Source organism: Podarcis erhardii, assembly GCF_964252035.2.
Source record: "Podarcis erhardii genome assembly, chromosome: 2".
Taxonomy (NCBI): domain Eukaryota; kingdom Metazoa; phylum Chordata; class Lepidosauria; order Squamata; family Lacertidae; genus Podarcis; species Podarcis erhardii.
This window is the reverse complement of record NC_138498.1, coordinates 10,329,033-10,343,796: the sequence shown is the minus strand read 5'-3', so window position 1 is coordinate 10,343,796 and position 14,764 is coordinate 10,329,033. Positions and strand designations below refer to the sequence as shown.

The window sequence follows — 14,764 nt, the reverse complement described above, 5'->3', positions numbered from 1 at the left end:
GAGATAATAATATCACCATCCTGGCATGAGCTTGTCCAACACCCCCGCCCCAAACACAACAACATATAATCTAGCAGCTATCACCAAATATTGTGGTAGTGACTTCCGTTACTGTAAGAGTTTTGGGGGAAGGGGAGTTGAAGAGAAAGCAAAACAAACTTGTCTCCCCCCCAGGTCTCTTTCTATGATGACAGTGATATGGAAGATCTTCCGGAAGCCATGCAGATGTCTCAGTTGCCTGCTGCCAAACAGCCAGTGCCTGCCACCCCCAAGACAGGAAGAAGGGTGGCCTCTAGCAGGAAGGCATCCCAGATGAGCTGTAGCGCTAACTCTTCAGACGGCTGCTCCCAAATGGCAACGCCCCTGCCCAGGAGGCCACGGGGTAGGGGAGTTTCTCAACGGGGAAAGCAGCAGGAGGAAACCAAAGAAGCTCCTTGTGAGGAGACAACTCCCCGTTCTCAGGATGAAGAAAAGGAGGTTCTGAGGACTATTGAGGAAGGTCCTGAGGCCAGCTTTGAAGTCCTACGGGGTTCCGATGAAGAAGCGCCAGTAGTTGAAGGTGAGGTCTGACTGCTTGGAAAAAGCAAACAGTAGTGGAAGATGGAAAGTGAGAGACTTAGGAATGAGCTAGCTGACAGGCTTCTTAGGCAAAGTAGCAGCAGGCTAAGGGGAAGCAGGAGGCTTTAAAGGGAAAGAACAAGCCAGAGTAAATAAGAATATTCCATAGGTGTTGGAGCAAGTCTGATTTCTCTTTGTCGTCTCTCTTTCTGCCTCTCATCAAGCTTTGAAGCAGAACATCCTGTGGGGTAACTAGCCTCATATAGCTGACATTGCTTAAGTCTAATTAATGCATGAAGGGGTTATGACCATAGAGTAAACTGTCCTTCCAGGCTTAGCTCATCATGGGAGGGACTGCCCCCTCCCAGTCTATCTGAGAAGCGCAACATGTGAGGAGGTCAGAGCTGGTTGCTGCAGCTCAGACCGCATGGCTCTTACAAGCCTTTCTTGAGCTCTTATACCACTAATTTAGGAACTTTCACCACTGTAACTAAGCCAAGTTTTATTGCCTGTGCAACATTTTCTGACTGCTGTATGGAAAAACACATGGACCTGAACTTCAGAGAGTAAATAATTTTAAACTTACCAAACATGTGGTCTTTATACTAGGGGAAGAGGGAAATTTAGGAACTCACAAGGGCATATTTTAAGATCTAAATGCCTTTATTTCCATGCTTTGCTCCATATTTTATGATTTAAAATCTGCTGGGGTTATCTCACCTGCTCTTTTAAAATGAAGTTTCTGAATATCTCTTCTGCTAATCATGGGGTGAAGCAAAGGCCTGCTGAAAGACCTTAATCTACTGGTAATCAAATTCAGCAGGCGTAACCTGCATGCTTTCCAACCTGCCTTCTCAATGACAAGCGTTAGAAAGTTGTTTTTTAAATGCAATGTTGAGATTTCTTAGTAATTCATTTCAGGTGTGTAGCTGGCCTTCGTTATGTATGTATTTATGTGCTGCAGCTGACTTAAAGGTTTACTGTGGCACGAGCTCTTGCTTGGGAAAACTCATTCTGTGCTCAACAGGGTGCCATGTGAAATTGCACCCAAGCCACATCCCTGATTAGAGGCTGTTTTGCAGCTGGCATTGATACATTGGCGATTACTTCTTCTCACTGCAGAACGCAGGAGGCGGCCTATCCGTCGGCTGAATGACACAGAAGAGGACCAAGAGGTCCTCCGGCGTGATGCCAGCATTGACTTGCAGGAGGCTTTCCAGGCTACAGAGAAGAGAGCTTCAGAGGACCCTTTCAACTTGCACCCGCTTGCTGCTTCCCTGGATGCCCCTGCCAGTAAGAAACATGAGCCTCTCCACTCTGCTCCTCAGCTCCCTTCTTAAAGCCACGATTCCCACTTTGTGAGGCAGCCTAACGTCCCAGGGCAGGTTACAGCATTAAAACACAGTATTCAAAACAGCTTAGAGCAACTTGCAATCACAAAAATAAGGTGGGTTCTAACAGTGGCGTAGTGTGGGGGGTGCACCGGGCGCAACATCTGGGGGGGGCGCGCTCGCCGCCTCCGGAGTTGCCGAAGAGCCTCGGGCGCAGACTGTAGCAGACCCCCATGTCTCACGGAACCGGCGAGCTGTGCGCGCGTCCGGGCTGAAGGCGTCCGGCAGGCAGCGGCTCTCAGCGCTTGCTGCGGAGGGCGCGCCAGGCAGCCCCTCCTCACAGCCCCGCCGCCGCCGCTGCTGCAGCTGCTGGGCCAAGTTGCATTTTCCTCGCCTCTCTGCCCTCCTCCTCCTCCGGGCAAGCGGCGTCGTTTGGGCGGCAGCGCCAGCGGCAACTCGCCTCAGATCACCTGACACGGACCCGCCGCCGTGGCTACCTTACCGTAAATACCCCAGCCCAGGCAGCAGCAAGAAGAAGCTGGCAGCGGCGGCAGGTTAGGGGTTAGGGGCACAAATTACTTGCCTTGCCCCGGGTTAGGGGGCGCAAATTACTTGCCTTGCCCCGGGTGCTGACAACCCACGCTACGCCGCTGGGTTCTAAAAACATGCACAAAAATACCTTAGATGTTCCTTACACTACTAGCTTTGAGGAAGGAAGGTACTGAATGTGTTTTCTCCCTCTCACAAAAAATTACTGAGCCTTTCAGGCTTCAGACGTTCCCAAGGTTTAAGCCTACCTTTGCAGTGCTGAGGACTAGAAACTTGGGTCTTTCGGCTAAAGTCTCTGACTCTTGAATTCATCACTCAGTGACAAATGTCGTGGCCTCACTGAGGTTTTGTGTAGTTCACACAACTCTGGGTGGTAGGCTGCTTCTTCATCTTCTTTGGTTCACATTGTAAGCAGTGTCCTAGGACCGTGGGTTTAAAGCATTTTGCATATGTTGCTGCAGTAATCTTTAAAATAGCTGTGCAAGGGCTGGTCAATATAATTTATTCCCATTCTGCAAATGTGGAGATTGAGGGGTGGGGCATGCTTCAAATGACCCAGTCAGCTCATGGTGACACGCTGTCCCTACTTTTCCCAAGTCTAAAAACCTGGCCTTCAAGATATAATCTAATAGATGCTTACTAGGGAATAAGTTTATTGAGAGCCACTGTGGTCTCCTGGTTACAGGACCAGGACCAGGGTTGGAATTCCCACTTGGCCGTGAAGCTCACGGCGTGACCTTGGGCAACAATGTCTTTGTGAGGATAAAATGCGCAGAGCGAAGAACCATATACGCCAGCTGTGGAAAACTGGAACAGGCCAGAGACTGGATCCAAAACTGGCCTGCCTCCTGTGGACCATTTTTGACAGGTGTGGTAGGACCACCCACTTGTCAATCACCTGATGTCATATGAGCAATAAGATTAGAAATGAACCTCTACTTGCTTTCCAAGGTCTTATCTTTTAGTGCTGTGAGAAAAGAGCACAAAGATCGGAGATAAGAACCCCCTACCTCCAACCTTAGCGTTTAGATCACAGATAACAGATCTCTGTGCCTAATGCCATAGGGCACAGGTAAATGTGGTTTGCTCGAAGTGGCCTGGTGCAGGCCAAATCCAGGGACCTGACAGGTCTAATTAAGATTCCTTGCTACTGATATTAATGATGCTGAGCCAGGGGGAAGAGTGGAATACAAATTTAACAAAATTAAATCAATTTTATAAATTTGCAACAGTTCTTAAAATTTGTTATTCTGGAATCACGCTGTTCAGTTCACAGAATAAACATAAATGTCCAGTTTTTCATTTAATTCAGGTTTTTCTCTCTCTCCCAAACTATTGTAGACTCCTTGTCCATGGACTCTGTCTATGACTCCCTGCAAGCTGCCTTCTACGCAATTGGACATTACCCTCCGGGTGCCCTCTACAGCCATCTCTGCCGGCTCATGGCACTGTGCACTGGGAACCGAGATCCCGTTGCTACTGCCTACCTGGTTTCTGAGTCAGTCTCTGTAACTTTTCGTCATCAGATACTGACTGTCATTTACAAGAAGCTCCAGTAAGAGCTCATATTTTGGGGGGAAGGGGAAGTGGTGTACTGTATACTGTATGTAAGTGTGAAAAACATAGCCTTGTGTAGGCTTACTTGGAGTGTGTGAGAGAGTAAAAAATTATCCACTCTCAGTGGACATGACTGCAGGGAGTTAAAGCCTCTTCCAGATGCTGTTTTTACAATGAATGAAAGATGAGCCAGCTCTTGTTGCAGCAGAATTGTCTCTCCCTGAGGAGCTCATCTAAAGCAGGCAAAGTCAGAGCAAAGAATCATGCAGAGATGCAGTGTTAAAATTGTAAAAATGTAAAATTATCTTAAAGATTGGGGTCTGTATCAGTGTATCAGATCTATACAAGGGAGTGAATCTGAACGCATTTCCCCAGAACGTCCCTTTTCCAAATGCCTTTTCCAACCATTCTAAGTTTTTCAAACGTATTTAAAATCCCTGCTGGTAGAAAGCAAAATCTGCTTGGATGTCACCGTGAATCTTAACACGGGCTTTTGTTTATGTTGCTGCCAGAACGTTGGTGTGTGTGTGAAGTGTCTATTAGCATCTGAAATGAAATTACTTGCTTGCCTCCTGCTTTCTGTTACACATCCTTTGAAAGCTGATGTCTTAATGACCCCTGGCCTCTTGTTTGATTCTTAGCAAAATGAAAAAGGTATCTGTGGCCAACGCCTTAAAGCAGTTGGAAGCACTTAGACTGCAAGAAGGAAAAACTGATTCTCCGTTCCAGCACCTCTCTGAGTTACAGAACCTCTTCGAATTCAGCTGCCCCAGCCCAACAAAGTTGGAGACGGAGGACTTCAGAGAACAGCTGCAACAAATCCCTTCTGGTATATGACACGACTTCAATGTGGGAGAGCAGGTGGTACTTGCTCCCCATTCAAAAGGGTGGTGGCATCTGTGTTCCTATAGTAGAAAAGGTTGTGAGTCTTATCGTTGCAGCAGAACCCTTTAATGAGCTGGCCGTTTTTGCAATTCCATGGTTTAGATTAGAACAGGGGTCAGCAACCTTTTCCAGCCATGGACCAGTCCACTGTCCCTCAGACCATGTGGTGGGCTGGATTATATTTTGGAAAAAAAATATTGAATGAATTCCTATGCCCCACAAATAACCCAGAAATGTGTTATAAATAAAAGGACACATTCTACTCATGTAAAAACACGCTGATTCCCGGACAATCCATGGGCCGGATTGAGAAGGCGATTGGGCCGCATCCGGCCCCTGGGCCTTAGGTTGCCTACCCCTGGTCTAGAATTAAAAACAAAAAATTGTGCACTCCAGATAGGAATTGGAACGTTGATGATTTAATTAAAAGAGCTGTAGTGCTGTACTTAAATTTTGCCTGGATTTCTGTAGTTCATGCCATGTCATGCTGGGCATGTTGCATTAGGTAATGAGCGGGATTTGGGAATGGAGCAGGGAGTGTAGAGTTAAGTTGTCCAGAATTGTTTCTTTGGCCATCTGTGGATCCTGAACTGCCAACAGAGACCCCCTCATTTATACTTATTTCTCAAAACAAGGACTAGAAATGTGTTGAGTTTTAAAGGGTGTTGTGTAGGAGGAGGAGGAGGCGCTGTGTCTTAAGAAACATAGGAGCTTCTGTGTTTGCAATTTGGAACTTGATGGCCCATTTGTGCCTCCTGTTACGCTCCAGCAAATAAAAGTGTTGCTTTAACCACCCTATGTGCAGCTTTTCTCTTAAAAATTGGGGGGCATTGCTGTCTCCACCACAGGGGTCACAGTGTGTATATTAACCCTGGTGAGCATCCAGCCAGAAACTATTGGGGACGTCCTCTTGCTGACACGGCTGGAGAAAGATGCCCCTCCAGTAACCATGCAGATACAGACCATGCACGCCAAGGTAAGGAAGTAAAATTTGCATTGGCAGCTTCCTGTTTGGAGGGGCCAGCTTTTTCCACCATGCCCCATTTGTAATGCAATGGCTTTACTCAAGGCCTATGCCAAACCATGCCCCTTTGTTTCTCAGGTACCTGTAAGTGCAGCCCTTGGTGAACTTGATGCCATCCTACAAAAACAGAAAGAGATCTCCAACCTCACGGACAGGAAGGACTGGTGGAATGGCAGGGTTGCCCTGGACAAGAGGATGAAGGTGAGGTCTCCGTGGTCTTCGGCACTGCCCCAAATCTGCCAGAAGGCTGAGCCCTTTGACTTCCAGCAGCAGAGTAGAGGTAGCTAAAGTCTAGCAAAGGATAAGAGGGGTTGTGCTACTTACACACCTGGCACCTGTGACTGTAGGCAAAAGAATGGGACCGGGGGACGGGACGGGATAGGGGTCCCACCACTGCTGCCACCACTACCAACTAAAAGTGGGGAGCACAGGGCACAATTGGGATGGGGAAGCACCTTCTGTTCCCAAACCTCATTGCTCTCATTGTTTCCCCAGCCACTCTGGGCGGCTCCCAACAGAATATTAAAAAAGATCAAACATTAAAAACTTCCCTAAATAGGGCTGCCTTCAGATGTCTTCTAAAAGTCAGATAGTTGTTTATTTCCTTGACATCTGATGGGAGGGCACCACCACCGAGAAGGCCCTCTGCCTGGTTCCCTGTAACCTCACTTATTGCAGTGAGAGAGCCGCCAGAAGGCCCTCAGAACCGGACCTCAGCTGAATGATGGGGCTGGAGACGCTCCTTCAGGTATACTGGCCCGAGGCCATTTAGGGCTTTAAAGGTCAGCACCCACACTTTGAATTGTGCTCGGAAACATACTGGGAGCCAATTCTCCTTGTCCTCCATTGGCTTGCAACTGAGTGACGGGTTCTGTGGGACTCACGGTTTCTTCACTCCACAGGATTTGACTGAGTCTCTGGAGACGCACGTCCTCAGCTGCTGGAAGGGTGCCCTGCTGCCAGCCTTTGAGGACCAAAACTTAGCAGAAGAAGCCTCCCGCCTTCAGGCACGTCTCAGGGAGTGCGGCTGTGAGGAAGTGGACCTGGCACTGCTCAAGGTGAGGAGCCCAGGAGTCTTTTAGCAGTCAGAAATAACAACTGGTGAGCTCGATTGCACCCAAAGGTCCAGCTTGCAGTCAGATGCTTCCCAGAAGCGAAGCATGGAGGTGATGACTTTGCCCCCAGCTTCTGGTGTGCAGAGACACGGATCATGGAGGTTCTGTTTAGCTGTTGATATACCCATGCTGCCATGAGTATTTCCAATCCTCTTGTTTTCAAAGCTAGTGGTTGTCATTTCTTCCTGTTGCAGTGAATTCCGTAAGTTACACATTCTGTAAGTGTGAAGTGCTTTGGTTTTCTATTGGTTTGTTTTTTAAAATGGGTCCTTCTGGTTCTGTTGCAAACATGGGGTGTGCTTCGCCCAACAAGTCCTGATAGCAGAAGCCCCATGCAAGGACTTGCTTGTACAACTGGGCTTTCTCACCTCTCCCACAAAATTGGCTCTGGAGTGTCGGAAGAACCCCCAGAACAGTGCATGGCTGGGAAGAGAAGGGAAACTGTTGTGTCTGGAAAGCAGAAATGCTTGCGCTGATGGCCATTAAATTACTTCCAATAGCTTTGCATGGTGACCTCTTATTCTAATATTAAGAGAGAATTCTCCTATAAACAATCTGTCTCTCAGCATATACAGTATGTATGTATGTATGTATGTATGTATGTATGTATGTATTTTTTTATTTTATTGATTTAACCCCACCCATCTGGCTGGCTTATGCCATTCACCCCTCCCTGAAAACTCAACCAAAAAATCTCAGGTGCATTTAATCTTTACTCATGTGGCACATTAGCCACTATATCTTTCCCCTACCATTTAAAATATTTTATTAAGAAATGAATTATTTCTTAATAAATAGCTATTTCTTAATTTTCGTGTTTACGATGCTGTTTTACAGCTTACATGTATATTTCAGCATACCGCTTTGGGAGATTTAAAACCCTCTTATTTGTAATCTTTCTTTTTAAATACTGAGTGATTTAAAAGTGCTTGTAAGTAAGCAAATAATGAGTTAAGAATTGCACAAATGGTTGTGGTGACAGATAGCAGCGCCTCACTGGGGTTGTGGGTGTCCAAAATGGCCTTGCATCTTAACATTTGCTCTCCTCCCCCAGGCCATGCTGACTGGCTCGCATCTTTTGACTCCACAACATGTACAGTGCTTGGCACAGGGGCTCAACCCAGCTCAGCCCGAGAGAGCCCAGAACTGTCTGCAGGAGGCAGTGGACAAACTGGGATCCTGTACTGGTCAGGCGTCGAGTGGCCACTTGGTCCTGGTGCTGGATAAAGTAAGTGAAGGCCGTTTCCCCATTAGTTACATGACAGGTGAGCAGATAGCCTTCAACCTTGCATAGTCCCTTCTCCTTGGGTACCTTTCCTGGGAGAATCAGAAACACAACACCTCTTATTATATGGGAATTGGAGTCTGTTGGGTGCGGTTGCACCTTCTGTGCTACCCAACATCACTCCCCAAATGCTCGTTCAACAGCAACATGTGAGGGTTCTGCTCATTGCTTTCCTTTTCCTGGTGGAGCAGCTCAGAAGCAGCCTGCCAGATGTTGGAGGGCTGGTGATAAGACATCCTTGGCTTCCCTTAATGGGCTTGAATTATAGTCGGTGGAAGAAGATTGGGAAAAATTTAAAGTTTATTTACAGAAACATTGCAAAATTAAGGAATGTTAGAAGGTTGTTGGAATGAAGTAATGTGGTTTTAGCAGAAATGATATAAAGGATTAGGTTACAATCGATTTATTAATTGGTGAAAGACGAGAATTACAGTATATTAAGATAAATTATTAGGATAAAAACAAAGCTGGAAAGGATTTGCTGAAACATCTAACGGAACTAGAATACAAAAAAGGAAGGTGTGAGGAGGTCAAGGAAATAAGTAAAGGAAAGAAAGCTATGCAAAGGTTTGATCTGTTTTTTTTAAATTGTTTGTATTTTTATGTATTTATTTTTATTGTTTATTGTTTCCCTTTGTAATCTTTAAAATTTGAATAAATACTATTAAAAAAAAAAAGAATATGTCCCCCAACCTCCGCCACACAGACTGAAGTTACTCCATTGAAGGAGCCCAGCAGTCCCCTCTAGTACGGAGGGGAGAGCAAGGCTTAATTTCTGATCATTTCCCCCCCAGCACCTGCAAAAGCTTCCCTGGGAAAACATGCCATGCTTGAAAAACCATTCCGTGACCCGGTTACCATCTCTGCGGTTCCTGCTCAGCTATTCTCTTACAAAAAAGGTATAAAGAACCCCCCCCCCCCCGCCCTGCGAGAAAGCACAAAGGCGTGATCCAGACGTAGTTTTTATCCTATGCCTTTTTCAAGATGGATTGAATAGCTATGGCAACGTTAGTTTTGTTAAGTAGCGCAGCTTTTGCATGCACGATGCTCCATGTCTGCCTTCTTGGTGATTCGCGAAAAGGATATTTAGTAACGGCTAGGAAAGACCTTTATTTAAAAGACCTGTGAAACGGGGTAAGTAAGAGGTGACATTTGGCTGCTTTTTGCTTCCTACAAAGGGATCCTAGCTATCTGTCTCTGGGGCACTGTGCGTGGTTTTAATTTTCAAAGGTCGCAAGCTTTGGAGGAAGTGAGGAGAGACATGTGCTGGTGGATGAACTGAGCTTCAATCCAGGATCCCTTGGCCCCTTTCCCCAGATTCTGAATGAGACATTGAGTTGACTAGATTCAAGCAAGGCTGCGCGCTTGTGTTTTTTCCTAATAGATTTCAGTTCAGCACCTTTCGGAAGCTTAGTTCTGTGTTTTGTGTTAAGTCAGCTTGCAGATTTAATGGGGTGACTTCAGGTTGTTGCTAGTCATGGGAAGGAGCAGAGAGCCTGGTATTCACTCTTCTTCTCAACCCCCCCCCCCCCTTCTGGCCCTGGAGATGACACACTCATTGTACCAAGGCTACATTTAGCAAAAACCTTTGCAGGCTGAAATCTTTTCCCTGTACCAAAACCTCTGCCTTTATCCCATCTAATAAAGCTGTTTTTCTGATCTGCTTTTAACAGTATCAGGAAGACACTATCCTGAACCGCGGTGTCAACAGCAGCAACACCTTTTATGTATTGAATCCACACACAAACCTTCCTGGGACGGAGAGAATGTTCAAAGACTGGTTTCAGAGGTAATTAATTATCTGCATGTGTGCACAAGTCACGCAGAGGTCTTTTGGAAGCCAGATTTCCCCACACAGGTTACCAGGAGGCTGATTTGGGGTCCACCGGAATTTACAAAGTCTGCTTGACCAAGGATGGGGAATCTGTAGCTATCCAGATTTTGTTGGGCTTCAACTCCCATCAGCTCAACATAGCATAAGGGCTAGGTATTGTGAGAACTGTAGTCCAATCTGCTGCCCTAACCCTGGTGCTAGACAAAGTGCCCTTCTTAGTAACTGTCTAATGTTTCTTCCCTCCACCCCCGGCAATTGCTTGGTAGTGAGCCTGGATGGACAGGAGTGGTAGGAGAGAGTCCCAGTGCAGACCAAGTGCCGTCAGCTCTTGAAGAACGCGATCTCTATATGTGAGTACATACATCGTGTAGTGCTGCCTAAGCCTGTGATGGAGAAGGCTGGTGCCTTGATTTAATTGGGTGACAAGAAAGCATGCTGCTTGGGGGCAATTGACAAATTTAACTCATAACTATTGAGGTAGGACCAACACATTTTGTGTCTGTATTGACATGACGCCTGAGCAGTATTCTCCTCTGTTTTGCTCTTTGCTCTTCTTGTGCAATCAAGAAGATCAAATAATCAAGAGTTGGAAAGGGACCCCAAGGGTAATCAAGTTATGCTTCTGGTCCAAGTGGGCTTGTGTTTCATTTTACTTTATTGTGGTTCTTTCCTTCCTGTAGCTATGCTGGGCATGGTGCTGGGGCCCGTTTTGTGGACACCATCCTGAGAGTCGACTGCAGGGCCGTGGCTCTTCTTTTCGGCTGCAGCAGTGCTGTCCTAGCAGTGCAGGGCAACCTGGAGGGAACTGGTGCTGTCCTCCGGTTCCTCATGGCAGGCTGGTAAGTTACCAGATCCTTTGCTGGCCCTGCCTCTCTTTAACAAATGAGTCAGCAATACTTGCATCGGGGGGGGGGGGACTCCACCCACCTGTCAAATTCTGCCCAGGAGGCAGATCTTATAAGGATCTGGCCCATGGAGCCCAAATGGTTCCATGCTTCTGGTCCTAGACCAGTGGTAGAAAAGGAACATGAGGTCCTCCTGATGTTACTGGACTGCAGCTGTTGACATTCCTGACAAGCCATTCTGGCTTAGGCTGATGGAAGCTGCAGTTGAACAATATTTGAATGGCCCAGCTCTGGCCCTAGACCAGAGGGACCCCTAGCCTGTGAGCCTGTGGTGGCCTACCATGCCTTTTATATCTTCCCCAGAACCTTGTGCTCCCCATCCCCAGAAGAAAAGAGTTTTTTCTCAGCCTAACTGTTAGGGAGAGAGAAAGGGATAGAGGAAAGAGAAAATGGGTTGCTGCCTCTGAAAAAATTTTTGCCTGGGGCAATGAAGCCCATGGCATAATTTTCCCTAGTGCTTTCTGTGGAAGAGAGCAGTTCCATGCTTTGTTTGGACACCTATTATATAAACAGGATTTTTATCCTGGATATTTTTAATGACCTGTACATGTGATCGATCTCTCCTTCTCCCTCAACCCCTAGTCCCCTAGTGCTGGGTAACCTCTGGGATGTGACTGACCGAGACATCGATCGCTACATGGAAGCACTTCTGAAGAACTGGCTCAAGGCAGGTTCAGGAGCTCCATTCCTCCAATATGTCATACAGTCCCGCCATGCCCCCAGACTCAAATATATGATTGGTGCTGCCCCGATAGCCTATGGCTTACCAGTGTCTCTGCAGTAGAAAACAGGGCAAAAGCATGATACCTGGTTTCTGGTGGGGGGGATTTGAAAGGACTCAAATTACTATTTTTTGTTGTTGTAAACGCTGAACTGCCTTAAATGGAAACTGCTGCTGGGGAGAAGGATAAAATATCTGGCCTTATGCAAGCTGGGTTGGTCACCAACTACCTTGCCTGACCTTCAGTGGAAAGTCTGCACTGCCTTTACAGGGGATGCTCCTAGTTAAGCTGCTGCTCTTTGCAATATGTAGCGTTTGCACAGTGTACAGTTTGCATTTCCAGCGATTAAGTTATTTTAAAATTGATTTGTATTTTAATGTTTCAAAGCCTGAATAAAAGTTATAACAAAGTGTGTGAAGGTTTGCCGGGGTGTGTGTGTGGACGACTGATTAAGCTTGGAACAGGTGCCAAAAATCTAGTGCTGGCTGATGATTCCTAGAAGTCTTCCTAAAATTGAACATGGATTTACCATGCTGGTTTAATATTCTGTTCTAGTTTGACCCAAGCAGCTAGTGCATGCCTATCTATCTTCTCTTGTGGGTTTATAATACCCCCACATCATCTTCTCCTTACCCCTCACCATGATGAGCAGAACAGGAGAATTACACTGAACAGTTTAAAACAAAAATAGCAACAACAACAAAAATGAAGAATGTTGCATACAGGTTCCCACATTAAGTCATAATCTGGGTTATCTTGGTGCAGAACCTTTTAAAGAATACTAACCTTAGGCACGGTTTTGTCTACAGAATTGGGAGCACAGAGCTGTATAGACACTTCCTAGATTTATTGTAGGTGTGCCCCAGACCACCAGAGAAACCAAGCTGCTTCATTTCAAAAGCTCTAGAATAAATGTATTTTTCTCAGCAGATAGTTAGGCACTTCCAGAGTTTGCTTTACAAATGTAAAATTGAGCTCCCTTGATAGTCCCCAGGTTTTGCACTAGGATATTGAATAATTCTGTGCTATGTAACCTTCTGTTACAAATGATTTAGTAGTTACCTGCACACAGACAAGGACCAGGAAACATAAATTGCCCCCCAGTACCACCATTAGGAATGCAACTTGCATCCCAGAGAGATGTGTGATATTTTTACTATAGCCACAACATGTGTGGGATGTTTTGAAAGAATATTGGATGTCTGGAAGAATAATGAAGGTGATCCTTTTCTCTCATGTATCACAGTGTTCTAGTAATCAAATGTCTTGTGTTCGATTTTGATATGAATTTAAATGCTACTTTCCTTGATGAGGGTTAGTAGTTACAGGGTGAAGAATAGTTCTGGAGCTTAGCACCAGAACCAACCTTGAATGTCAGAGGCATGCAAAGTGTGTGTGTGTGTGTGTGTTTTATAAAACCCTGGTAACCCTCTATATGAGGGCATCCATTCTCTATGATCACTGGTCACACAGGCTGGGGTCGAAGGGAGTTGTAATCTAAAAATATCTGGAGGACACCAGCTTGGGAAAGGCTGTTGTATTATGGAGTGTACTGCTTACCTTAACCTGTAAATGACAGGTTATATTACATGCAGTTATATTACAAAGCATCTCAAAGCTGAGCTTCAGTCAACACCAAAGCCCCCCCCCCCCCGCCCCCCATTTCCATTCGAAAAACAGAAATGGACATACTAAAGTATTAACCACTCAGTACATGAAAAGTCATTTTATTTCCATGCCCCTGTTCATATTTGTATTGCTTGGTTTTAATTGTTTTCCTTTGGCAGTTCCTGGAGGGTTAGCATAGATAAATTGAGATTTGGCACCCTACAACTATGTTCTTACAAATAGGCTTCATTGAACACAACTAAAACTACCTTTTACAGTTAAGATTATGGAAGAAAACTCCACCTCATCCAACAATGAGTTGCCCAAGGGCCTCCTGATTTGATTATTCAGATTCTGGGTCACAAATAGTGGAATTTCTCCACGAGTTAAGAGAAAATATACAGGCACTGGTGTAAAAATCAGAGGCGGGCAGGCCTAGAAACTTCCTATGGTGACAATGCTTTGAAGCATGCATGCCTGCCCCGTCCCAAAACAAACTAGAGCTTAAGATGACTTTTTTTAAAAAGGCATTTTTGAGATGCCCCATGGCAAGGAAAAATTCAAGTGTGTCTTACAGGTTCCATTTATTCCAATGTTTTGAAAGCAGTGTGTCCTGTAGAAAACAAAATACACAATGGTTTTAAAAAATGCATGGGTGCTGTTAGTTCACCATTAAAGTTTGGATCACAAACAAGAATAGTCGCACCACCCCATCATGAAGAAACAGTGCTGTGGGATTTCTGCCTGTTGTTGTGGTTTAGTCGTGTCCGACTCTTTGGGACCCCATGGACCAGAGCATGCCAGGCACTCCTGTCTTGCACTGCCTCCCGCAGTTTGGTCAGACTCATGCTGGTAGCTTCCAGAACACTGTCCAACCATCTCGTCCTCTGTCGTCCCCTTCTCCTTGTGCCCTCCATCTTTCCAAACATCAGGGTCTTTTCCAGGGAGTCTTCTCTTCTCGTGAGTATTGGAGCCTCAGCTTCTCGATCTGTCCTTCCAGTGAGCACTCAGGGCTGATTTCCTTCAGAATGGAGAGGTTTGATCTTCTTGCAGTCCATGGGACTCTCAAGAGTCTCCTCCAGCACCAGAATTCAAAGGCATCAATTCTTCGGCGATCAGCCTTCTTTATGGTCCAGCTCTCACTTCCATACATCACTACTGGGAAAACCATAGCTTTAACTATACGGACCTTTGTTGGCAAGGTGATGTCTCTGCTTTTTAAGATGCTGTCTAGGTTTGTAATTGCTTTTCTCCCAAGAAACAGGTGTCTTTTAATTTCGCAGCTGCTGTCACCATCTGCAGTGATCATGGAGCCCAAGAAAGTAAACTCTCTCACTGCCTCCATTTCTTCCCCTTCTACTTGCCACGAGGTGATGGGCCCAGTGGCCATG

At 45.9% G+C, this 14,764-nt stretch overlaps 1 protein-coding gene across 1 annotated transcript in view; it reads left to right on the top strand.

The window, feature by feature from the left end:
- ESPL1 (extra spindle pole bodies like 1, separase) overlaps positions 1–12,174 on the top strand; it is a 41,072-nt gene extending 28,898 nt beyond the window's left edge. The window contains exons 19-31 of the mRNA XM_081848920.1: positions 175–559; positions 1,681–1,851; positions 3,780–3,993; positions 4,637–4,824; positions 5,729–5,856; positions 5,983–6,105; positions 6,807–6,962; positions 8,074–8,247; positions 9,099–9,203; positions 9,978–10,093; positions 10,405–10,488; positions 10,819–10,977; positions 11,626–12,174. Of these exons, the coding sequence (XP_081705046.1) occupies positions 175–559; positions 1,681–1,851; positions 3,780–3,993; positions 4,637–4,824; positions 5,729–5,856; positions 5,983–6,105; positions 6,807–6,962; positions 8,074–8,247; positions 9,099–9,203; positions 9,978–10,093; positions 10,405–10,488; positions 10,819–10,977; positions 11,626–11,827 (2,205 nt within the window). The 3' untranslated portion in view covers positions 11,828–12,174. The remainder of the gene's footprint in view (positions 1–174; positions 560–1,680; positions 1,852–3,779; positions 3,994–4,636; positions 4,825–5,728; positions 5,857–5,982; positions 6,106–6,806; positions 6,963–8,073; positions 8,248–9,098; positions 9,204–9,977; positions 10,094–10,404; positions 10,489–10,818; positions 10,978–11,625) is intronic.
- Positions 12,175–14,764: the final 2,590 nt, after the last annotated feature.